General features: G+C 43.1%; 1 protein-coding gene across 1 annotated transcript in view; it reads left to right on the plus strand.

The window, feature by feature from the left end:
* Nucleotides 1–10,343, plus strand: part of EFHD1 (EF-hand domain family member D1) — a 55,651-nt gene extending 45,308 nt beyond the window's left edge. The window contains exon 4 of the mRNA XM_082251946.1: nucleotides 9,555–10,343. Coding sequence (XP_082108072.1) covers nucleotides 9,555–9,686 — 132 coding nt within the window. The 3' untranslated portion in view covers nucleotides 9,687–10,343. The remainder of the gene's footprint in view (nucleotides 1–9,554) is intronic.
* The last annotated feature ends 15,123 nt before the right edge of the window (nucleotides 10,344–25,466 follow it).

The raw sequence follows: 25,466 nt of genomic DNA on the forward strand, positions 1-25,466 counted from the left end.
GCTCTTTAATACTCACACAGCTACCTTCATGTGTTTGGACACTGGCAAAAAAAGTAAGTCTGTAGGGGACATCAGTACATCCCCCTAAATAACCCCTCCCACTTTATCTAGCCTCTTTTTTTTTTTATTTTTTACTATTGTTAAAAGGTGATAGACCTTTTCTTTCTACAGAGAGAGGCTTACCTTCTTACTATGGAGGTTTCTCTCTGATACCCCACCATGATGATTCTTCAAGATTCCGACTGCACTATAGTCATAATGGCTCTGAATGCCGCTTAGAATTCTGTTGACTCCTTGGCAAAACCTTGGACTGTTCTCAGACCCCACTGGATAAAATAAGTCGTGTTTGCCTGTAATTTTGCTGCCATGCACTGGATTCTGCTATTGACTCTCCAGTTGGTGCATATAATCAATAAGCAGGAGTTAGCTGCAGAGTGTTTTACAGTTTGGGATCTCTAGTCTGCATCCTGGGGGTATACTGTTATGGTGGGTGAATCCATGATAGGGTTTTTTCCCTGTTATTCCTGCCTATAAAATCATCATTGGTGAGTACACGCTAGAAGCCTTATAAACATTCAGATCAGGGTACCCCATGTGTTGCTTTTGATCCCTTTTGAGGTGTGTGGGAGTTACTAACCACCCTCCTGGTTGTGGCGGCTAAAAGAAAAGTATGGGCATACCCCCTCCCCTTTTTTTTTTAATTTAAATCATGCTTCCCTAGGTGACCCATCAGTCCCCCGCCGGCTCTAACACTTAGAATCAAGCGATCAAACACCGCTAACTGCTCGATTTCTCACAGCTCCATGAGCAGATAGCTGGTGACTGTCAACCAGCAGCTCTCTGCTCTGTACCACCACATTCCCTTCCCACCCCCCCCATGCACGCACTGGAGCGCTGGGCTGTGGAGGGGCGGTAGCAGCCGGGTGCCGGTCCAGGCATTTGGGCGGATTACAACCATATGGTCGTGATCTTGCCTGAGCCTGGACCAGCTCTGGGCTTTAGCCTGCTGTTTACTGAAAACGGGTCACAGGAGTGCAGAACGAACTGCACACTTTTTGACAGATTGCTGCCCCCGAGCAAAAGTAATTGAGCAATTTGATCTGTATAATCCTCTTGCACCACATGCAAGCTGGAGACTGCTTGGTTAAGGGTGTTAGTGTCCGTTACCAGTGGGGAGACTTGAGCAGTTATCTCTGCTACATCCTGTTAAAGCTCTGTTAGCTCTCCTCCGCATGTGAGGCTAATGTGTCAGTCTTCTCTGGTGAGAATTATTTGCAAAAGAGCCCACTGTCTGTTCTGAGAGAAGTGCAGGAGGGGACTCCTGTGGGGCTTCATGGTGTGGGTAGTACTCACTGTGGACACCACCTGAAGCTGTGGGATGTCTGCTGAAGTATTACCTGTGGGATGTCTGCTGAAGTATTCTGGGCTGAGAAGTCTGGGAGCACGAGGGAACTCATGCATAGCCAGCATGTCAGGTGGTGAGCAACCCCCTCCCCCCATTCCCCCACCCCAGGACTGCAGAGAGATGTGAGGGAGAGTGATTGAGGCAGGCAGACAAGGAAAGAGGTCACTGGATGGTGAGAATGGCAGCATGTCATTGCTGCGGCCGGTCATCTCTCTGTCAAAGGCAGGCTTAGCTCCGTCCTCGTGGCTGGGGCAAGCGCCATCTTGGTCTGGTCCGGGATAGAGGCGGCAGGGTGTGCCGGGATCAGAAACCACTTCATGCTGGCAACAGGACCTGTGAAGGTGTGGTCTGTCTTCCTTTTCATTAAGAGAAGATGGTGGTTGAGAAAATGTGGGGTATGTCTGCTCTATAAGGCTACCGGCTGCAGACCGGGAGCCCAGGGAAGACGGTTCTATGCCGAGACCACGCCGCCGTTTGCTGCCCCTATGTGGCACCAAGTTCCCCTGTGTGACCTGGGTGCTGCCTGTGTGACCTGCATCTCCTCCCTCTCAGTTGAATTACTATGGCTTCAAACTCTACCTCTTTCTGGGCATGATATTGGATTGGCAACACCCCTGGGCTCTCTCCTGGTGGCAGATTATATAGCTGTTACTGCATTACCTGGGTTTTACGGTGTGGCCTTCAAGTGCTTGGTATTGAGCCATGCCCCTCTTTCCATAGCTGTAGAAGTCACGAGTTCCACTCTGGGGACAATATTCATGAGCATGGCAGATCTCAAGGGCACAGGAAAGGGTCTGATGTAATTGCTAGTTCAGCTCTTAGCTCTAGTGGGGATGCTAGTTTGTCCACTCAAGGTCCTAGTACCTCTACTCTTGACGGTTGCCCTTCGCCTTTTTCTGACCGTTCTGCTGGCCCATCTGCAACACCAGCTTCATCTTTCCTATCTAGAGAGAAATTTTGTGCCACAATGTCCGATTTTATTGGCAGATTTTTTGGTAGTATTGAGACCATAGATAGCAGGGATCATAACTGTGCCCCTTCAAGCTCATTTTCTGAATCGGTCTTTCATTTTGCCCTTGAGTTTGACATATTTACCTGAGGTAAACGTGAGCATAAGGTGAGCATGAGGATACCATAGCGAACCTGAATGTGCTTACCCCATGGTATCCAGCATGGGGCCCTGTAAAATACCTAAACCAGCTAAGACTTTCCTGGTCCAGTTGCTGGAAGAGCCAGTCCTGTATGGAGGCCTTACCTAAAGAAGATTTTTACTCCTGAAGCTCTTTCCTATGGGGGAACATTTTCCTGCAACAATAGGTAGTCCTGTTAGTAGATCCTGTAATTTCTGGTCTTAACAAGCAACGTGTGGCCCCAGTGGAGGATAATCCTGGTATTAGACCCTGCTGTCTCAGTCTTAAAACGTTCTACTGTGCCTATGGAAGATGTTACTTAAGGATTCTGCAGACAGAAATTTTGAGACAATCTTACAAGCTCTGTTTACTCTTGCAGGTCCAGCCCTGCAGCCAGCTACTGCTGCAATTTCTTTTGGTCAAACTGCAGCTAATTGGACTAAGGCAATGAACAGTCAACAGGATCCTGTTTTTCAGTAACAAACTCTAGTGGAACACTTACAAACACTGTCTTCTGTCTTACTTTTTTCTGGGTTGATGTCCTAGATTCAGTGATACCACAAAGTTCTAGAATTGCTATAATTTCTGTCCATACACACAAAATCTTATGGCAGAAAGCCTGGTTAGTTGAAATTCCCTGTAAAAAATGCCTCACTTGTCTGTCCCCTTTGGGAAGGCACAGTTCATAAAGGATGTCACAGAAGGAAAGCTCCCTCTTCAGTGGCTTCCACCTCCTCAAAACGCAGAGCACCTGCTAGATGTCGTTCTGCTTTTTTTTCACCGCCAATACATAGACCTATCTTATGGCAAAACACTTGGGACCGAAAGCCCATCAAGATAACCCCAAAGCCATCTTTACAATTAAGGGTTGCCCTCACTCTTAGGAGCAAGGAGCATGTCTGTTACAGTTTGTATACCTCGAGCTGCATGATTAATCGGTAAAAAATCACAATCTCGATTTTACCCACCTCATGATCTAAATTCGGCATTTCCACGATTCATGCCATTCTCTGCTCACTCACAGCTGTCAAAAAAGAGCTAATGTTTATCAACATTTCTCAGGCTGGAAGATAACTATAAACATGTTTTACAATGTATCATTTGGTTCTTTTTAGATCAAAGAGTTAAACTTTGGTCTGTAAAGTAGGGCAGTTTAACCACGTAAAGACTAAGCCTTTTTCTGACAATTTTGACTTGCAAGTTAAAATCCATATTTTTTTTTTCTTGAACAATTACTTGGAACCCCCAAACTATATATATTAGCAGAAACCTAAGAGAATAAAATGGCAGTTGTAGCAATATTTTAGGTCATACTGTATTTGCGAAGTGGTCTTTCAAACGCAATTTTTTTAGGAAAAAATACTTTATTGAATTTTAAAAAACTAAACAGTAAAGTTAGCCCAATTCTTTTGTATAATGTGAAAGATGATGTTACGCCGAGAATCGTGATTATTTATTCTAAGCAAAAAAATTGTGATTCTCCTTTTTAAACCAGAATCGTGCAGCTCTAGTCAGAGGTTTCCCTATGAGCTCAATTAGTGGTTTCATAGGGGTACAAAATAAAGATTCAAAGTCTAACGCCTGATTGTTTTCTTCCCCTCAAAACAACCAAAATCTGCCCAAGGACAGTCAGTATAGCAGACTGCCCTGAAACCTCTTTTGTGCCAGGGAGTGGTTTTTCTGTTCACTCAGGAGGACAGCTTTAAAAGACCTTATTCAAAATGGTTCATGGTACCAAAACCTAGTGGGAGTATTCATCCTGTCCTGGACCTAAAATCCCTAAACAAGTACCTTGTGTATGGAATCTCCAAGATCAGTTATTGCCTCTCAGACAAGAGGGAAAATTAGCATCATTAGCCTTAAAGATGCCTAGCTCCATATCACCATTTACCCACCTCATCATTGCTTTTTATTTAGGAGACAAACACTTTTTTTTAGTTTTGGTCTATCCTGCACCCAGAGTATTCACAAAGGTGCTTCCACCCCTACTCGCCCTCCTAAGAACTCAGAGCATCCAGGTTACAGTATACCTAGACACCCTTCTTCTGAAAGATTCATCCCCATCCTATCTGAAAATTGTCCAAATTACTATTCAGATTCTTCAGGCTTTGGGTTGGGTCTTCCTTTCTTCTGGAATACTTAGGCCCTATGCTAGAAACAGCTCAGGTAAATGTTTTCCTTCTGGGAAACCAGCTTCTTTCTCTAAGATCTGTGGCTTGAACCTTAAGGTCCAAAACATGTCCCTCAGTGAGATTCTCCATGAGAGTCCCTAAGGCCACATGGTTGCCTCATTCAAGGTTGTTCCCTTTACTCAGTTTGACTCAATGCCTCACCAACACAACCTTCTGCTGGTCTGGAAGAAAAACACTCCATCGCTCAACTTCCCTATGCTTCTCTTCAGTTAAGCTAGGAACTCCCAAGCTTGATGGATTGCCGATCCAGCCTTGGAAATGGGAAAGTTGCTTCTCCCACACTCATGGAAGGTGGTAACAGATGTCAGCATCACAGGCTTGGGAGGATTGTTCAAATCTCTTTAACGGTTCAGTTAACCTGGTCACCCAGGATAGCAAAGCTCCCTAGCAACACATGGGAGCTCGGAACAATAAAACTGGCTGTACACCATGAGACCCCCCCTTTAGGATGACCCTATGGGGGTATAATCAGACAGTGCCAGGAACCTGGCCTAGATCAATGACTAGGGATGTTGCAGGAGTCAGGAAGTAAGTCTGATAATCTCCTGGGAGGAAAAGCACTGTCCAGCAATCTCTGCTGTTATAATTATGGAACTGGACAAATAAAAGGCAGATTTCCTCTGTCATCACAGTCTGGACCAAGGGGAATGGTCCCTTCATTCCAAAATCTTCAATTGCCAATGTCAGAAAAGGGGGACTCTAGATGTGAACATCTTAGCCTCTGGATTCAACAACAAGTTACCCTGTTTGTGGCCAGAGCCAAGGATCCAGTAGCCCTAGTATCAGATTCCCTGGTATCTCTATTTAGTTTAATATATGCCTTCCCTTCGAGACGGAAGTGGATCTTCATGAGAGAACAGCATGGCTCCAGGAGGAAAAATCAACCGACCAAAGACGGACTTGCAAAAAAATGTCCTAAAACGTCGACGCTTGATTAGTCATGAGAAGCGGAAGAAACCCAAAATAATAGGAGCTATAGTGGACAAAGAACTAATAACTGTTCATCACCTCAGGAAGAGAAGTTCCAGTGCAAGAGCAAATATCAAACTGTCCAGAAAGAAGAAGAGAAAATTGATGAAGCAGTTACATGTTAAAAAGGCAAAAGAGCAAATGGATGTTGAACCTCAATCGAAACCTCAAAAGGCCAAACTTGACATGGACATTGAAAGCAGCACCACAAAAAAAAAATCCAAGAAACCTCAGCGGGATGTGGAAATGGAAGATGAGACCCCAGAGACCAGTAACATAGACAACACTCTTGTTTAGCAATTGCATTATGGAACCTAAATCCGGACTTATTCATATTGGTTTCATGCCATCCTTCGGGACACATTAGTTAAAAAATAGTTATATTGGAAGGAGAACATTTAACATAAACTTGTCATAAGGGAATACTGGCAATATGTCAGTTGAACATCTGGGTGACTAGCATTTCCAGGAGGTCAGTAATGATAGCCCCCTGTATTTCTCTCAATACAGAATTGTATATATTCGCACCTGTAGGTCCCCATCTTCAGTTCATGCCAACAGACAGCTCTTTGTTCTATAAGTTCATGAAGGATTGAAAAAAGACAATAAAATGGATCCAGTGTTTTAAATGATCCTGTACTTCTAGACAGAATATGTACTATTTTTCAATAGGTATATTGATTTATCTAACCGGTTTCTGGTGATTATACTAGCTGCATACGCGCTGTACCTTTTTGTTCAAGTGTTTGTTCTTATATTTTTCAATAATAATGTGCCTTTTGTTAATTTTATAAAATAAACTTTCACATTGCTTACATTTGTAAAAAAATATAAATAATAAAAATATATGCCTTCCCTCCAGTGCAGAGAATCATTGACAGTTCTGCAAAATAAAGCAAGAGAAGAAATCCTAAATTATCGGTTCATCAGACTGGCCCCTAAGCCCTGGCCTCTTCCAAACGGGTCAGACCTGCTGTTGCAAAGCCCCCAAATCCATTTTGCTTGCTACTGGCTCTAATGGCATGGATGTTAAAACCGACTGGGATATATCTGGTTCTGTCATTCTCCCTTTACTAAATACCAGAAAAGTCACTTTGAGAAAAACAAATCTCCTACTGTACCTGGAAATATTTTTTTACCTGGAGGTAACACGGGCATTTAAATCCCAGGGGCTATCCTGTACTTTACATTCCAACCTACCAATTTCAGCAAACCTTTGGCTTCAATTTCACAAAAACCTTCATTCAAGGGGGTCTCCTAAATCAGCATGTGTTTCAGTTAGTTGCCCTTTCATACAGGGAACCCTTCCTAATTCTTCACAAGGACAAAGTTGTCTTATGTCCAGTGCCCTCCTTTCTACCTAGAGTGGTATCTGCCTTCCACCTTAATGAAAACATTGTCCTTCCTTCATTGTGCCCTGTTCCTAAGCATTTCAAGAAAATTGCTCTCCATTGTTTGGACATAGTCAGATCTATCTGAAGGCCACTGCCTGTAACCGGAAAATGTACCCTTGCCAACAGGGCCTCAAAAGGACACCCTGCTTCCAAGTCCACTATTTCTAAATGAATAACACAACTCTTACTCTCTAAAGGAGAAGATACTTGCATTACCCTAAAATGCTAACGCCAGAAGATTAGAGGGTGTTTCCTGTGCATTATGAAATTAAGCCACCTCCTGATCTTAAGTTCATACCTTCTCCAAGTCCTACCAGTGGATGGACAGATCTCTGCGGATGCACCTTCTTTCAGCTGCCATCTGAGTTGGGTCCTTGACCCTGGTCTTGTTGGGCCCATTGCATTGGTTCTGTTTTCTGTATTGCTGCCTACCCCTCTGATTCATTGTTTGGAAACTTCCAAGCCACTTGGACCTCAGATGATACCAAATGGACATATGCGGTGTATGCAGCTTTTTGCTGCAAGGTTTTTGCAATGGCACATTTGAGTTGGATCTGTTGTTTAAAGATACAGGACCTCCTATGAATGGCTGAGTAGCACTCCACTAGACTCGACTTTGTTCTGGGAACAGGACAGAAAGTACCTGTACTGCTGCCCTAACCCAGAGCTGTGTACTGTATGTAGCTAATACTTATATAGTTTTATACAGCGCTAAAAGTCGCTGCGTCGGTTAGTAACAAATTGATTAGTAAGTCGTAATATATTTGGAGTTAGACTTTAATTGGTGCAGAGGTGGGGGTAGTTGGACTACTTAACCCCGGCTGCTGCTTGTGTGGGAGAGCAACGGTCCAACTCTTCAAACTCTACAGGGTATTTTAGCCCTTTCTGTAGCAGTTATTAAAAGGCCCTAAAAAAAACAGCACATTTAGTACTGTATAAGCAGAATGTTTTTTTTTTTTTTAGCCTAAACCTAAGTGAACAAAAAAGTGCTTATGAATGATATGTCTTTGAATCCCCCTCAGGACACAGGACTCCTGAGGTGTGTAAGGCACACTCAAAACCACCTGCTCAAAAGTTCCCCTCCTCATGATTCGCAAAAGTCGATCAAGTACTGAGTGGGGGGCAATCCCCCTGAGAGATGCTTCAGGAGAGGAAGGAACCCAATAGTCATACATCCCCCCCCCCCCCCCCCCCCAGACTCCAGTGTGAAAAGAAAAATGGATATATACTGTATGTGCAGGATGACACATGTGGAGAGAAAATAAATCTACAAAAAAATAATAAAAAATGTGCCGGTGCAGTGGCTAGGCCATGCAGCCTGGTAACAAAAATTGCTGTAGTCTAGGTATCATGGCCCACACCTCTGACACCTCCAGGACACCAATCCCTGTGGGCACATGACACTGCAGGCTCTCTGCCTTCCCAGCACCTTACCAGACCAGGTAGGACAGTCAAATCAGGAGGCACTGGGCTCCTTGGGATCCTCCACCAGGGAATGATTCCCATGCCCTACCTCACCCAGTGGGCACACCAGTTTCTGTTCCCATAGGAAGATCCCTCAGGACCCCCTCGTACCAGCAGGGGTACTCAAGCCAAAATTATGGTGGAGCACCTCTCCTAGACACTGATAAAAACATATACTACACTTGATCTTAGCCAAGGGCTGAAAAGCAAACCAAGGATTCAGTTGGGCTTTAAAGCGGAGTTCCACCCTAGTTATACATTTTTTTATAAAAATACCCCCGGGACAGTCAGGGCTAGCACATTCCACAATGGCTAGCCTCTGATCTGTCCCGGGTTGCACTTACCTTTCAGGAGAAATACTTACCTTGAAATTGTCTTCTCCAGCGCTGCCATCTCGGGTGTGGGCAGCTTGAAGCCAGCGCGATCCTCTTCCGCGTCCTCTTCGGTCCTCTTCCTCCTTCTTCGGTCCCACGATGCACTGCACCGGCCCCGACGTCACTTCCGGGTCGCGCGCGTCATCCCTCCACAGCTTCTGGGCATGCCCAGAAGCTGTTTAGAAGGGAATGACGCGCGCGCCCCGGAACTGACGTCGGGGCCGGTGCAGGCGCAATGATTCCTGGGAGCGATGACGTTCAGCTCCCAGGAATCATTGCAAAAGCCAGGAAGTGACGAATCGCCGTGGCCGCCGAGGGGAGGAAGAAGGAAGTAAGGTGAGTATATTTTCTCTAAAAGGTAAGTGAAAAAAAAAAAAAAATTGCGATTATCCATTTGTTTTTCAGGTGACCGGGAGCGAGAAGATGGAGGTAAGTATAAATTTCGGGTGGAACTCCGCTTTAAGAACATTATCTTTGGTGCCATTGCTGTAAACGATAAGCATTTTGTTTAACTTGTCTGAGACTTTTCTGCACTTTAGTAATGGAGATCTTGGTTCTGATGGATAGAAACCCTTTATTTTTTCATTGTCTAGGTCTCATTGTACATTATTGTATATTGCCCACAGGTCCAGGCCCTGAATTCAGCAAGCAAGTTTGAAGCTGAGATACGGGCAGAGCAAGATGAGAGGAAGCGACTGGAGGAAGAAAAGAAAAACCGCAGAGCTGCCTTCAAAGAGCTGAAGTCTGCATTTAATTAGATTCTGACCATTCCCTGATTCTCACGTCCGGTCTTGGTCTTAATTTGTTTTAAACAAAACACAGCCCAAGGCTCTGGCACCTTGGATATTCTTTACATTCAGGCCTAGTCTTATACATGTCCTGCTGAAGCAGAGAGCTTAGTCCCTTGTAATACTTTACTGCAAGGAAATCTTGACATGGGCCAGTTCAAAAAGCTGAGAAAGGCCTCCTAACTCTTAAATAGCAATTTGAGCTTGCATATATTCTTCATCCCTAGTTCAACTTGTCCATTTAAAATGTGCCTTAGGTCATTGCTGCTAGCTGGTTAAAGTGCTGCCTTTAATTTACCAGTTTCTGAAATTTTCCACTTCAAAAAGATAATGAGTTTGTACATTCTATAAATTATATATTTTTTAACCCTTCCTTTTAATAATGTCCACTGTAAAAGAATGGGTAAACTTATCCCTGACCCTGCCTCACTTAAACGTTTATTAATAAAACTGCCAAGTGAGAAAATGCTAAATATTTAAACTTTCCTTATCAAAGAGATCAGCAGAGCCATTCTTCGTATTTCGTTATCTCCATATTACTCTATCTGTAGCTGAAACAAACTGCAAGGTGAGAAAAGCAAGTTCCAAACTAAATGGGCCGTTGTTTGCAGTCACCTAAACTTTAAATATTGCCTTGCATTGCTCTCACTGATGGTCTCATGTTGCCATATTTGTTTGTAGATGCCTCTCAGCAGTTATTCGCAATCAGCCTAACACTGAAGTGGGACAATCCTGGCAGTCTGCTGTCAGAGAACTTAGCAGGGCAGCGGTGAAAAAGTTTGTGCCTGTTAACACAGCAGTCAACAGCCAATCAAAGGCACTTTTTGAGCGAGTGGGCTATGTGCCTGAAAACTTTAAAAACAATCTGCCATGTTTATCGTACTTCTTACATTTTTTGTATTATATGCTGGCTCGGGAATACACCTAATTTACAAGCATGAACCAGTTCTACAGGATGTCATATGAAAAAAAAAAAAACAATAAATAAACACAGTCCTCTGGGTGGTTGATACTATAAATAATCATGATATGGGGGTAGTATTTAAACTAAAGCTCTGTTTGGCCAGAGCAATATGTACTCTGCTGATTGCACTGATAGGTGTAATCTGTTAGACTAATGTGCACTGTGTCTCTAGCTGTTGTAGAGCTTCAGGTCTAATGAAGCTGTAACAGGTCTTGCAGCTCGTATGAGCTAGACAGCCTCAGCTGCCTGCCACTATATTATACCTGTGCAAAGGTAAGAAGTTCCTTGCAGTGTTAGCTGCCAAATGATCATGTCTTTTAACATCTAAACCATGTTTATGGCATCCTGTAGAATGACAGGAAAACTGCAGAAAATGTGGTCAGCCTCCTCTCTACTGATTTTATATTGCAATATTATCAGTTTGTATAGGAGAGAACCATTCAAATGTGAAATGTTGATTGAAGATTAGAACCTACAGCTGCCCCTCCCTTTTTGTGTGCTGATCATGATTTTGGCAGACCTGGTACTTTAGCTGTTAATAATTGTTCCTTGTATCAGGGCCTGGTGTTACTGGAGAAGTAGCACACCTGACCCCGTCCTGGGACCATGTGATGTACACCTGGGGAAAGCTTTCCAATGTTCAGTCATACCTGTTTTGGCTACTATTATATACTCTTTTATATAAATATAAAAATAAAAAATATGTTTTACTAATAAAAAATGTGTATATGGTGATGCGATTCCGTAATGTGATTTTAGCTGCCATTTTGCTCTGTGTGCTTAGGTTTAGCTACTGGCTGGTTGCAGACCAAGCATCGCCTTAAAGGAGAAGTGTAGCCAAAGCTATTTTGGCTACACTTCTCCTATGGATCCTGTGACCCATTTTCAGCCAACAGCGGGCAACACTCAGCTGGTCAAGGTTTGGGAAAGATCTGAACTTTACAGTTGGGCTCCACCAATTCCACCCAGATGCCTGGACTGACAACTGGCTCAGCCTTTCAGCATGTCGTTGAGAACCTGAGCCAGCCCCCCCCATCCCCCCCACAGTCCAGCGCTCCAGTGAGTGCTGGAGTGGCAGAGCAGAGATCGGTTGATTGACAGTTACCTCTCTCTGCTCAGAGCGGAGAGCTGAACATTTGCTTCCCCATCCAAGATGGCGGCTGCAGTGCATGTCCAGTGCGGCGGGGTACAGGAAGGTTCTTCAACCTGGAGCGGTATTGTGCCAAGCCCAGCCCGCTGGGACAAGGGGATATCGCAAGGACATCCGTCTAGGTAAGAAAACGGGCCCAACAGCCCGAAGTGATTAACCGACTAGGGGACAGGGATGAGCCAACCCCAAGGGCTAAAATAGATGCCCCCACATGGAGGAGACTTGGGATCCCACACCCCGCAGTGACCCCTCTGACGATGGAAAAATAAAATCCATGGTGGAAACAACAAAACAGACAAAATAACACGTAGGCACAATAGAAAAAAAAACAACCAAATAACCAACAATTACGCCGTCACCCGAACAAAACCGCAAAGGACAAATAATCTGATCCAGCAACACAACACCCAGCAATACAACAAACACTGAAACATAAAACTTATACAACCCACCAACGAGTACACTTAGAGGATCAAACACCCAGGATGCCTGGACAGTTGGTGATTACCCACATCCATCTGGGACAAAGCCCAGGGTACATAAGAAATATATAAAAACAATATATGAAAAAAAAAAATAGGACTTGCCCAGGGACCAGAGTACATTTCTAGTATAAACATATCTCCCCACACAGAGAATACCGCCAATGTAATGCACATATTCCTGTACTCAAAACGTATGATCAAAAGGGAAAAAAAAATTCAAAAAACCTTTTGGTAGTAAACAAAATATCACCATCAACAAAAACACAGAAAACATAAACGGAAACCGTGCATAATCAATGCACCTATCATTACAAGCCTAAGTTAACTGTGGCCCTAAGATGTCAGGTCCCAATGAATGACTACAGATCTAACCGTCACCGATCAGAAGACAAAATAGCCACAGGAAGGGCATACAACTGATGATTTTGTTTACCAAGAGTGGCATGTAAAAGCTGAATCCATCTCGTCTCAAGCTGAAAAAGGTGTTTGGTCACATTTCCCCCGACGAATTGAAGCTAGTACATGTTCCAATGCAAAGAAGCACATGACTTGTGTATCATATTTACACAAGATGGAGCCCTATGTGTCTAGAAATTGGTGAAATAATTTTGTCATTATTGATTAGTATTTGATCACCTGTGCGATTTTTTTTTTTTTTTTTTTTTTTTTTTTTTTTTTTTAATTTTTTTTTATTTTTGCGCCAAAAACAAAAAAAGAGCGACAATTTTTTTAAAAAAAAATATTTTTCACAAAAATTCTCAAAAAAAATGTAAAAATCAACATTTTTTTAACACTTTAGGCCAATTTGTTTTCTGCTACATATTTTTGGTAAAAAGAAAAACGCAATAAGCGTATTTTGCTTGGTTTGCGCAAAAGTTATTGCGTTTTAAAAACTACGGGAAAGAATTGTTGTTTTTATTTTTTTTTTTTTTTAATTGGTATAGTCAGCGATATGCGTTTTTTTTTTTTTTGCGGGACTGCGACATTGCGGCAGACAGATCGGACCCCTGACTGACATTTTTGACACTTTTGGGAGTACCAGTGACGTTACTACAGTAATCAGTGCTATACATATGCACTGTTACTGTAAAAATGACACTGGCAGGGAAGGGTTTAACTTTATTGGTGATCAGTGGGTTAAATGTATCCCTAGGGGCGTGATTCTAACTGTGGGGACGTCCGAGCCGCCGGTCACGCGCGGGAAACCCTGTGAACGAGCGGGGGCGGGAGCACACCCCTACAGGCTCCTGGGCAAGCGACGTAGTACTACGTCGCTTTGCCCAGGAGCGGCTGACTGCCGCAGTAAATGTACTTGCGCCGGTCGGCAAGTAGTTAAATAAAGATGGTCATTGATCCGTTTCCAAAAAGGCCTTTTAGTTTTTCCAACATAAAAGGATACTTACATAGGTTGAAAAAAGACACAAGTCTATCTAGCTCAAACAATAAGAGGCAGTCGGATATTCCCTGGATCAACTTTACCTATAAATATTAGTACCCAGTAATATTATTTACATTAAGGAAAGAATCCAGGCTTTTTTTTTTTTTTTTTTTTTTTTTTAAAGCAATCTACTGAGCTGGCCAGAACCAGATTTTGAGGGAGTTTATTCCACATTTTCACAGCTCTTACTGTGAAGAAACCTTTACATATCTGGAGATGAAATCTCTTTTCCTCTAGACGTAAAGAATGCCCCCTTGTCCCTTGTGATGACCTTTAAGTGAATAACTCCTCACCAAGTTCACTATATGGACCCCTGATGTATTTGTACATCTCCTCTTCTCAAGAGAGAATAAATTCAGTTCCTCTAATCTTTCCTCATAGCTGAACTCCTCCATGCCTCAGTTTTTATCAGTTTGGTTGCCCTTCTCTGCACTTGCTCCAGTTCCCTGATCTCCTTTTTAAAAACTGGTGTCCAAAACTGAACTGCATATTCCAGATGAGGTCTTACTAATGATTTGTACAGGGGCAAAATGATTCTCTCTCTGGAGTCCATTCCTCTCTTAATGCAATAAAGGACTTTGCTTTGGAAGCCGCAGCTTGGCATTGCATGCTATTATTAAGCTTATGGTCTACAAGAACACCCAGATCCTTCTCCACCATTGATTCTCCCAGTTGTGCTCCCCTCTAGTATGTATGATGCATGCCTATTCTAGGCCCCCAAGTGCATAACTTTACATTTATCAACAAAAAACCTAATTTGCCACATAGTTGATCAATTAACCACTTCAGCCCCGGATGGTTTTACCCTCTTAATGACTAGGCCATTTTTTATGCAATTTGGCACTGCGTGACTTTACCTGGTAATTGTGTGGTCATGCAATGCTGTACCCAAACAAAATTTATGTCCTCACAAATCAAGCTTTCTGTTTGGTGGTATTTTGATTACCACTGGGATTTTTATTTTTTGCAATATAAACAAAAAACGACAAACTATTTTATACTTTTTGTTATAAAAAATATCCAATAAACTAAACTAAATTTTTGTCATATGGTTAGTCCAAAATGTATTTAGCTACATGTCTTTGGTAAAAAAAAAACCAAAAAAAAACCTCTAAGTCTATATTTATTGGTTTGCGCAAAAGTTAAAGCGTCTACAAACTATAATATGTACACTAGAGTTTACGCAGCTTTTACTTTGACTGCCTGTCTCATTTCTTGAGGTGCTAAAGTGGCAGGGCAGTACGAAATACCCTCAAATTACCCCTTTTTTGGAAAGATGCCTCTCAGCAAATAGCTTTGGGTGTCATTTGTGTCATTTAGGGGTTTGTGCTATCTTGGCATTTCAGGGCCGAAACTGTGATAGGTAGTGGGGAAGTAAAATTAGCAATTTACACCCTTAGAACGCCTGAAGGCGGTGATTGGTTTTTGGGGTCCTGTACGTGGCTAGATGGCCAAAAAGTCTCACATGTGGGGTATCCCCATACTCGGGAGAAGCAGCAGAATGTATTTTGGGGTGTAATTCCACATATACCTATTGCATGTGTGAGCAATATATCATTTAAGTGACAACTTTGTGTAAAAAAAAAAAAAAACACATTTCCAGAAACTTGTGGCAAAACATAAAATGATCCATTGACTCAACAGCAAATAGCTTGGGGTGTGTACTTTACAAAAAGGGGTAGAAGGGGGGGGGTGTTTGAACTGTCCTGGCATTTTATGCCCAACATAGAAGCTTACACCACACATCACCCACTCTTCTAACCACTTGAGGACCAAGCCTTTTCTGACACTTTTTTGTTGACAAAAATGTAATTCTTTTTGCTAGAAAATTATTTTGAACCCCCAAACATTATATAATCACTTTTTTTTTTAAATCACTTTTTTTTTCCCCACAGGGGATGTAAATATCCCCTCTGATGGCAATAGGTAGTGACAGGTACTTTTTTTTTCTTTTAAGTTTGGGGTCTATTAGACTCTAGATCTCTCCTCTGCCGTTAAAGCATCTGACAACACCAAGATTAGTGTGATAAGATACTGTCCCAATTTAAAAATGGCGCTGTTTATATCCAGTGAAACCGAAGTGATGAAATGCTTGTAGCGTCTGGTATCTTAGGCCATAGAGATAACTGGAGCTGACTAATCAGCTGATGCGTTTCGTCATCAAACTGACTTCTACAGAGGACGCCCTCCGTAGAAGTCAGTTTGATGACGAAACACGTCAGTACGTGAGCACGCGGTCACCCCGGCAACCAGACGCAGAGCGGCTGCCACGGAGTTCTTCGCATTCCTCCGGAAGCTGACGAGTGAGCAAGGGATGGTGAGATCCCGGCGGCTCTGCTGTTTTCTGTTTTGCCAGCTATACATCTTTATGTGCCTCTGTGTATTATGCTAATTGTGAGTGTATAAAGTAAGGGATAGGGGGTTCTTTCTTAATAAATCTTTGGTTTGAACTACTACCCTATGAGCCCTTTCTTTCCTATACGTCACTCCATATTCTCTGGCTGGATATGTATGCGGACACTGCCTGAGGTCATTCAATGCATATGATCTGGATCTTGGAGTCATCAGTTCCTGTGGCAGTTGGAGTATATATGTCTGATCGAGACTCATTCTGAGTGACGATATATTTAAAGGCACATTACCAACATATCTTTGGTGAGTGAGCATTACCTATGGGTGTCACGAGTTGTGGTGGAAGCTGTTACTCTCACATTCACTCTGTGGTGTTGGATCATCCCTACCTTTGGATTGGTTGCGGACTCACATGTGTTGATTCTCTGAGGGGCCACACAGATTTCAGCTCTGCTTATGTGTTGGACTTTTCTGTCCTGACGGACTTTTGAGAGGATTCGCACATTTGTTTAGTTTTTTATCTATGAGGCAGCAGCTTTATTATTATATGTTTATGTTCTAATTTTACATATATTTAGTATTTTCTTTATTTTATACTTCTCCTAAGCGCAGGGTGATTGTGATAATTTTAGGCAACACTGACTTATCCCAGTCCCTTTTGTACTGGGTTATATTGCCTCCTACAATTGTAGGACAAGGCAGAACAAAAAACACCTGGCTACGCCCATGGACCGTCCTTAGCTTGGTATATAACCCCCTTCTCTGTTCTAGGTAATCAGTTTTTAATCTGTCAATCAGGACCTAGGCATTGGCTGAGATCTCTGGTTCTAGCAATTATTTTTTTTCTCCCGGGAGATCTACAATCAACTGCCAGCGAGCGCGTGCAGTCCGCAGCTATGCACTAGGTTGGCCATGACATAGCCTCACGGGCAGAGGCTGGCCCGCAATTTAAAAGTCTTGCAGGGTCGAATACGACTGGGCTTGGGTCTGAGTCGCAGCGGTACCTTGGCCGACAGTTCCCCTACTTCGGTGGCGAGGATTCTGTCTGGAGCGTTGCCCGAACCATGGAAAGGTAAGTACAGTCCCCCCCCCCCCCTCTCCCCTTTTGGTGTTTTTTTGGGGTGGACACAGGTAACCTTGAGGGACAGTCGGACCTGTCTGCAGGTTCCCTCCTCCCATCCTTAAATCTCTCAGTAAGCTGGGCTTCCCCCCACTCCCTTTCCCCCTGTATGGACTTGGAGTCTGGTGGGGGTTCCAGGGCAGAGGAAGCAGCGGAGACCCCTGGAGTCTCCCCCCCTTACCCCACTCTGTAAGGGTCCTGGGCTAGTGTGCATTCTGCCCTGGTAGTCTGGAGGGGTCCCAGTATAGGAGACCCCTAGGTGCATGCCCTACTGTTTGCAGTGTGGGTATAGTGCAGGGGGGTCCCAGTGCAGAGTGCGCAGTGGAGTCTCTCTTAAAAGTGTGTCCTACCTTCAGGGGGGGGGTCCTCTTGCAGAGGGTGCAGGGGGCATCGGGGAGATCCTGGCAACCTGCTTCAGCGTCTGTAGCTAATGGCGGCCTTTTTCCCCTTAGTCTGGCTGGTCTCCGGTTGGTGGCCATGTTTGTGTAGCCAGATGATGTCATGGGTGCCATTTTCCCTTCATTTCCCTTAGTCCGGTATTGGTCCAAATGTGCATGAAAGTACATAATCCAGAGGTTATAATAAAGTGTCCATCGTGTATACAGAGTGTCAGAACACTCACCAGATATATCAATGAATACAGTGAAAGTTGATGCACCTCGAGTGAGTAAAAATGTGCTCCTCCTCCACCATGTGGATGCACTCACCAGAAATTATATATAAATGAGCCTGAACAACCATTCAAATGGAAAGCCGGCCTGGCCTGCAGGACCACCCCTTATGCTGTATAGATGCTCACCAAACTGAGCCAGAAATACTTGTATAGTGTAGTATTTATTTAAAAAGTAATTCAATAACATGTACACGTCATAAAAAACAAACAAATGGCCAAAAAACTCACATGGATAGACCGCCATTCCTGGAACAAGGATACGGTGATCTGGCGCCAGCGTGTAGGCCCTACCGGTATGGTATCTCTGGGCTTGATTGGCCAGCAAACTCGCCTGACTTAAACCCCTATAGAGCAGGGATCCTCAAACTATGGCCCTCCAGCTGTTGCAGAACTGCACATCCCATGAGGCATTGTAAAACTCTGACATTCACAGACATGACTAGGTATGATGGGAATTGTAGTTCTTGAACAGCTGGAGGGCCATCGTTTGAAGACCCCTGCTATAGAGAATCTGGGGTATTGTCAAGAGGAAAATGAGAGACGCCAGACCCAACAATGCAGACGAGCTGAAGGCCACTTTCAAAACAACCTTGGCTTCCATAACACCTCAGCAGTGTCACAGGCTGATCGTCTCCATGCCACACTGCATTGATGCAGTAATTCATGCAAAAGGAGCCTTGGCCAGGTATTGAGTGCATACTATACATACATATATTTTTCAGAAAGCCAACATTAATGTATTGAAATTATTATATATATATATATATATATATATATATATATATATATATATATATATTTTTTTTTTTTTTTTTTTTTTTATTGGTCCTAATTAATATTCTAAGTTTCTGAGATGTTGAATTTTGGGTTTTCATGAGCTGTAAGCCATAATCCTCAAAATTAAAAGAAAGAAATGCTTGAAATATATCACTATAGGCGCTTTTCCACTGCATGGAACCGTACCGGTTCGGCACCCTTTTGTGCTTTTCCACTGCTGGTACCGCATGGTATAGGGTCGGAACGGTTCGGTACGGTACGGTATAGGTTTGCTTTTCCACTGCATGGAACCGAACGGTACGGCTCTGAAAAAACAGTACCTACTCGATTGTGGTTCCAACAGGTACCAAACTGGTACCATATCCCACAATCCTTTGCATGCAGTCACTACTAGCCACTGATTGGTCAGAGAATCCCACCCACCCCGTTGTTATCCCACCCACTTAACTTAGTACTACTTTAGTGGAAAAGCAAACCTATACCGTACCGTACCGAACCGTTCCGACCCTATACCATGCGGTACCAGCAGTGGAAAAGCAAACCAGGCCAAGCAGGGCCGAGTAGAGCCGAGCCGGTACTAGCCGGTACTTGCAGTGGAAAAGTGCCATATGTGTGTAACACATCTATATAAAATATATGGGTTTCTAATTTTATGAGATGCACCTGTATATGCATTATCTGTATCTTTCTAGTAAGAAACAAGGGTACTTAAAGAGGACCTTCAGTCATTTTTTTCATCTTTCCCTCTTTTAAATCTTATTGTTTTAACTTTGGATAATAAAACATTTTTTTGCTGCCAGTAAATGCCTTATACAGCCCACTTCCTCTTTCTGGTCTGGTAAAAAGCCTAGGCTAATGACATCATGCACAGCTCTCTCTCTCACTCTCTTGAGAGTTTGCCACCAAGGGAGAAGGGATGAGTCATTGGAGAGCTAGAGAGGGCGGAGATAAGCGGCTACTGCAGAGATCCATGAGTATTCCTCAAGAGAAGAGAAATGTGCAGGTAAGCAGTGGTGTGAGTGTGTCTGTCTGTATATTTGTGTATGTGTGTGTGTCTGAATATATATGTGTGTGCCTCTGTGTAAATCCAGGAAGTGAACAGGCAACCGCTTCAGCTGCCCACAGCTAAAATGGCTGCAGCCAGACTTAGTGGAGGAAGATTTCTGCAGCATATTTGGCAAGTACAGAATCACAGTATATATAAATATATATAAAATAATATGCAAAGTGGTTGGAGGGAAGCTTCAGAATGGTGAATATGTTTGTATTACAAATTATGTGAGAAGACTGCAATTCCTCTTTAAATCGGCACCCAACAACACATCGGTGGGGATCTTGTCCAATACTCCCACCTGTCTCAGTCTACTTCCAGCACCCCAATCAATGAAAACATAGGCATTGGATACGCGTGAGCGGGTCCCCCCAACTCCGGTGAGGGTAAAAAGTCTTCTTGGAATGATGTCCCTTCTTTGTATCACCTCAGGTCTGACCAAGGTGACTTCAGCTCCTGTGTCACAGAAACCAGTTATGGTCCGGTTGCCATTGCTCGTCTGTAATTAAAGATAATCAGATTGCTCACATTTAACAAAAGACTAAGACAGGGGTCTCTAAACTTTCTAAAAAAAAGTGCCAGTTTATTGTCCTTCAGACTATAGTGGGGCTGGACTGTGGCCAACGGGAGTGGAAATTTGTCAGAAAACTTGCCTGACCTAAACTTCTCATTTGGTATTAGGTGAAGGAATAGTGCCGCATCATTGGTAACTAGGGCTGCGCATCTTCACTTACCTCACGATTCAATGCGATTACGATTATTAGGGTCACGATTTGATTCCATTCCCTGATGCATTGCGATGCATCACGATTACTGCCCAATGCCCATGCCCAGCCCACTGCCCAATGGTTTTCAAAACTTTATAAAAAAAAAAAAAAAAAACCAAGCAGTCACAAATTAAAGAATTATTTTTATTTTCATTTGCTTTTAAAGGACATGTCCCTGGACCCTGTCATGGCCTGCAAGCCCTGCATACTCATAGTGCACTTGCACTGCAAACATATAGGAAGGTCTGAAAATGAAAATAGCAGAGACAGACAACAACACTAGTATTTACTAGAAGTAACAGTAAAATTAGTAAAACTGTAGTAGTGCAGTTTACTGCTTCATAAAGGAAAATATGAATATAAGGTCTACCTTTTAACCACTTTACTACCAGTCACGTAACCTCTACGTCGGCTGACTTTGAGTGGTTATACCGGGATGATGCCTCTAGCTAGAGGCATCATCCCGGTACCGTTGTTTGAAGCCGACGGTCGGCTTTCCGTCGGTAACGATCGATGCGGCTCGGGAGCCGCTCGATCGTTACCCGGGGGGGCGGGAGGGGACGTCCCCCCCCTCCCGCCGCCTTCCGCGGCTTTGCTCGGGGCTACCGTCCCACCGGGAGCCCCGAGCACCCAGCCGGCACGTCCGCCGGCTGGATGGAGTCCCGATGAATGCCGGAAACGGCATCGATCGGGTCTCCGATGACGTAACCCGGAGGGGGCGTCCATGACGTCACGTCCGGGTTACTGTGCTGCAAAAGGCGGCAGATTTGAAAAACGGCTGTATGCAAAAATGCCGTTTTCGGCGTTTTGCATACAGGGAAGTGTAGTGGAGGGGTCTAGGGTCTTTTAGACCCTCGATCCCTCCATAAAGTGTACCTGTCACGACATATTGCTGTCACCAGGGATGTTTACATTGCTTGTGACAGCAATAAAAGTGATCAGATTTTTTTTTTTTTAAAAAACCTGTAATAAAGTTTAAAAAAAAAGAAAAAATAAATAGGAAAAAAAAAAAAAAAAAAAATTTAGCCGTCCCCGTCACCGTTAGCTCGCGCACAAAAAAAAACGTATACGCAAGTCGAGCCGCAAATGAAATCGCTGTTCAAACCACACATGTGAGGTATCGCCGCGATCGCCAGAGCGTGGGCAATAATTAAAAAAAAAGAGCTACACTCTAACTCTAAACTGGTAACCGTTAAATTTAAAGCGTCGCAGATTGAGATCTCTATTGACCGTAGTTTGTCGCCATCCCACGGGGGGGCGCAATTTTAAACCGTAACATGTTTGGTATCTATTTACTCGGGGTGACATCATCTTTCACAATATACAAAAAAAATGGGCTAACTTTACTGTTTAGTATTTTTTAAATGCAGTGAAATGTGATTTTTCAAATTTTTTCCAAAAAAATGGCGTTTTAAAGACCGCTGCGCAAATACCGCGTGACAAAAAATTTTGCAATGACCGACATTTTATTCTCCAGAGTCTTTGCTAAAAAAATATATATAATGTTTGGGGGTTCTAAGTAGTTTTCTAGGAAAAAATACTGGTTTTAACTTGTGAACAAAAAGTGTCCGAAATAGGGCTGGGGCTAAAGTGGTTAAAGTACAAATAAAGGCAAAACTTTTTTGATTTTGGATAGAGGAGAGGAGGAGATGTATTAGAACAGGGGTGTCCAAACTATGGCCCTGGCCTCCAGCTGTTCAGGAACTATAATTCCCATGAGGCATCTATGACATTCACATCACACAGTCAGACAAGGCATGATTGGAATTGTAGTTCCTGAACATCTGCCAGCTGGAGGGCCATAGTTTGTACATAGAACATCTTTCAGTGTTTTATTGCTAACATAGCTGTCTCTGTTGTCCCACGCTGGAGAGATTCACCCCCTCTCTTTGTCCTGTGTTTTTATGATTATCATTGAAAGTAAAATGAAAAACCCCCAAATTTTGTGGGATTTCCATTTTCCTCTCACCTTCAGTTTGGGACAAAAAGTGAGGGTAAATTTCTACAATGGGGGCAACATGGCAAAAATAAACCCTTACAGGTGTAAAATTAAAGAACCTTCCCTTGCTCTATCCAAAATTTAAAAAGTTTTGCCTATAGTTGTACTTTAAAGCCAAGATAGAATCCAGCCAGCCAGCCAAGCTAATATTCTTGTGAAAATGGTCATCATAAATTCCCACAAAACATTATATATCAATCCTTTTATGTGAATATATGCATCACAATAAATTCCAGGTGTGCCATAACCTGTCCTCTACAAACGGAGCACTTCCTGACTAGTAGCAAACATCAAGGTAAACCTGGCAATAGTGCACTGCTGCATAACTTCCATGTTCACCGTGATGTTTGTTTCCCCCTGCAACTGCCAGTCAACTCAAGTGAGTTGATGGCTGCTAGAGGGGAGTTATAAATATAAGCTTTAGGCGTATAAATTCACTTATGTCACTTTTATGTCACTTTACAGAAAACGTTACCTGTCCTGCAGACAGTCTCTGTCTCTACCACGATTAAACCCAACCGAAGCCAAGCCAAGCCACCATTAGAGGAAGGAAAACCCTTGACAGAGTAAATCATCAACTGAAGCTTAAACCTTGAGTAAATCTTTATGGGATCACAAAACACACAACACGATTGTCTGCATCAGAATCATGAGAAAGGTTTAGCATTGACACTGGTACAACTCGAGGCATATGGTAAGGTCAGGTTTGTGTGTATTTGTGATCCAGTAAAGATATTTAATCAAGGTTTTACGCTTCAATGTATGATTTAATCTTTCAAGGATGTTCCTTCCTGTACCGTGGCTGGCTTGCCTTCAGTTGTCTAGATACACTTTTACCTTTTAGTATTTGTTTGGTTGAGGGAACCCCTACACTTGCTATTGCTACAGAGTACAACAGACAGACATGCGTTGCAATAAATTCCAGCTGTGCCATAACCTGTCCTCTACAAAACAGAGCACTTCCTGACTAGTAGCAAACCTCAAGGTGAACCTGGCAATAGTGCACTGCTGCATAACTTCCATGTTCACCGTGATGTTTGTTTCCACCTGCAACTGCCAGTCAACTCAAGTGAGTTGATGGCTGCTAGAGGGGAGTTCTATAAATATAAGCTTATCAATTCACTTATGTGAATGGACCATTTTTGAAAACAAGCCATTCTCCATTTCTCCAGTGCCAGAAAAGCTGTAAAAAATATAAAATGTTCCAGGTTCACTGTGATTTTGTTTGCCCCTGCCATTGCCAGTCAACTAAACACACAGTGTGTGTCGTGACAACTCAAAAGCTTATACGCAGCTCTAGCATCAACTCAACACACACTGTGTGTGTGTGTGTGTGTGTGTGTTGAGTTAATGCTAGAGCTGCGTTATAAGCTCTTGAGTTGTCACGACAGTCAGTCACGTTACAGAAAGAAAACTTTACTTGCACTGCACTCTACCACGTCGATTACATCTGTAACTGAAGCCATGCTAGCCAACAAGCCACCATTAGAGGAAGGAAATCCTTGTGAGAATAAATTGTCAACTGAAGCTTAACCTTGAGGAAATCCTTATGGGGTCACAGTCACAAACTCACAAATATAGTAATATTACACAAGAATCCAAAATTGGTGTATTTATTTGTGATCCAATAAGATAAGATTTACTTGAGGTTAAGCTTCAATGTACAAGTTATTTCATTCAATGATTTTCCTTCCTATAATGCTGGCACCGTGGCTTGGTGTCAGTTGTCTAGAAGAAAATACACTTTAATATTATTTATTTGGTTGAGGGTTAAATGAACCCCTAGACACTTTTAGTGTGAAGCAACGGATTATGGATTGGCAATGGACATTGGACAGGACAATCTTCAAAAACAAACCATCAGTGCTATAAAGCTATAAAACAACACTGGTGTGACTGGCTGACTGAATTAGTAATTACTAATTCATTAAAAACATGAATTAGTAATTATTGCAGTGCTTAGCATTTGGGAACATGTAGGTTTTTCTGCAAGAACACTAGCTGATCCACATGCTCAGGTTTCAGACTTCTTCTTTTTGCAGTTATAACATCTCCTGCAGTAGAGAAAACCTGCTCTGCAGATACACTTGTACCTGGGATACACAAGTATTGCTTTGACAGCTGAGAGAGGAGGGGAAATATGACCTCATGCTCACGCCTCCATTTGAAAGGGTCCTCAGTGAGAGGCAGAGGTGGGGCTTTACAATATTTTTCCATTTAGTCTTCTGCCTTGGCATAGGGGGTCTTAGGTTCTATTGCACCATCAGTGAAAGACTGCCCCAGCAAAGTCATGAGCAGCGATGTTGTGGCCTTTTTTTTGGGAGGAGAATGGCTGTCCTCAATGGGTGTTTCTTCTTTCACAGTTGCTTTTTCCCTAGGCACTTCATCCACATTTGTCCTTCTATTAGATGTAATCTGTGTTTGAACAAAAGATAATAGTATAAGAAGAGCTGAACTGCATAAGAGTGTGATTCATTCTGATGAGGTGTGGGAAACTGCACGGTAATCCATACAGTTCCACTTCCCACACCGCATCAGTGAATCAGGGCTTATTACACAACACAATGTAGCTGAGCTTCTAGCTGTCTGGGAGGAAACATGATGAAATTCTAATTACCTCCAAAGATGCAGCCTCCTCAGTCACTCCTCTGTATATCTCCGATCTCTCCTCCTCTGTGAGAATAAAAGGCAGTCCTTTAAAGGAGAATCCAGTGCAGAGGCTGTATGAAGGATCTTCTTCTCTGCCTCAATGCTGTACCTCTTCAGGAGATCTGTTTTGATGGCATTCTTGATCTCATGGGTCATGGGTGTGTCTCCCATGGTGTCTGTCATGCTCTGGAGCAGTTGTGCATCTAGAGGGGCAATGAGAGACACTGTTGGGTTGCGCTCTTCTGACATCAGCAAGGTTGCATCCTTCATAGGCTTTAATGCACTCACAGTGTCCTCTGCATTTGACACATCTGTTTCATTGAGA

Source organism: Pelophylax lessonae (genome assembly GCF_965119305.1).
Source record: "Pelophylax lessonae genome assembly, chromosome: 3".
NCBI lineage: Eukaryota > Metazoa > Chordata > Amphibia > Anura > Ranidae > Pelophylax > Pelophylax lessonae.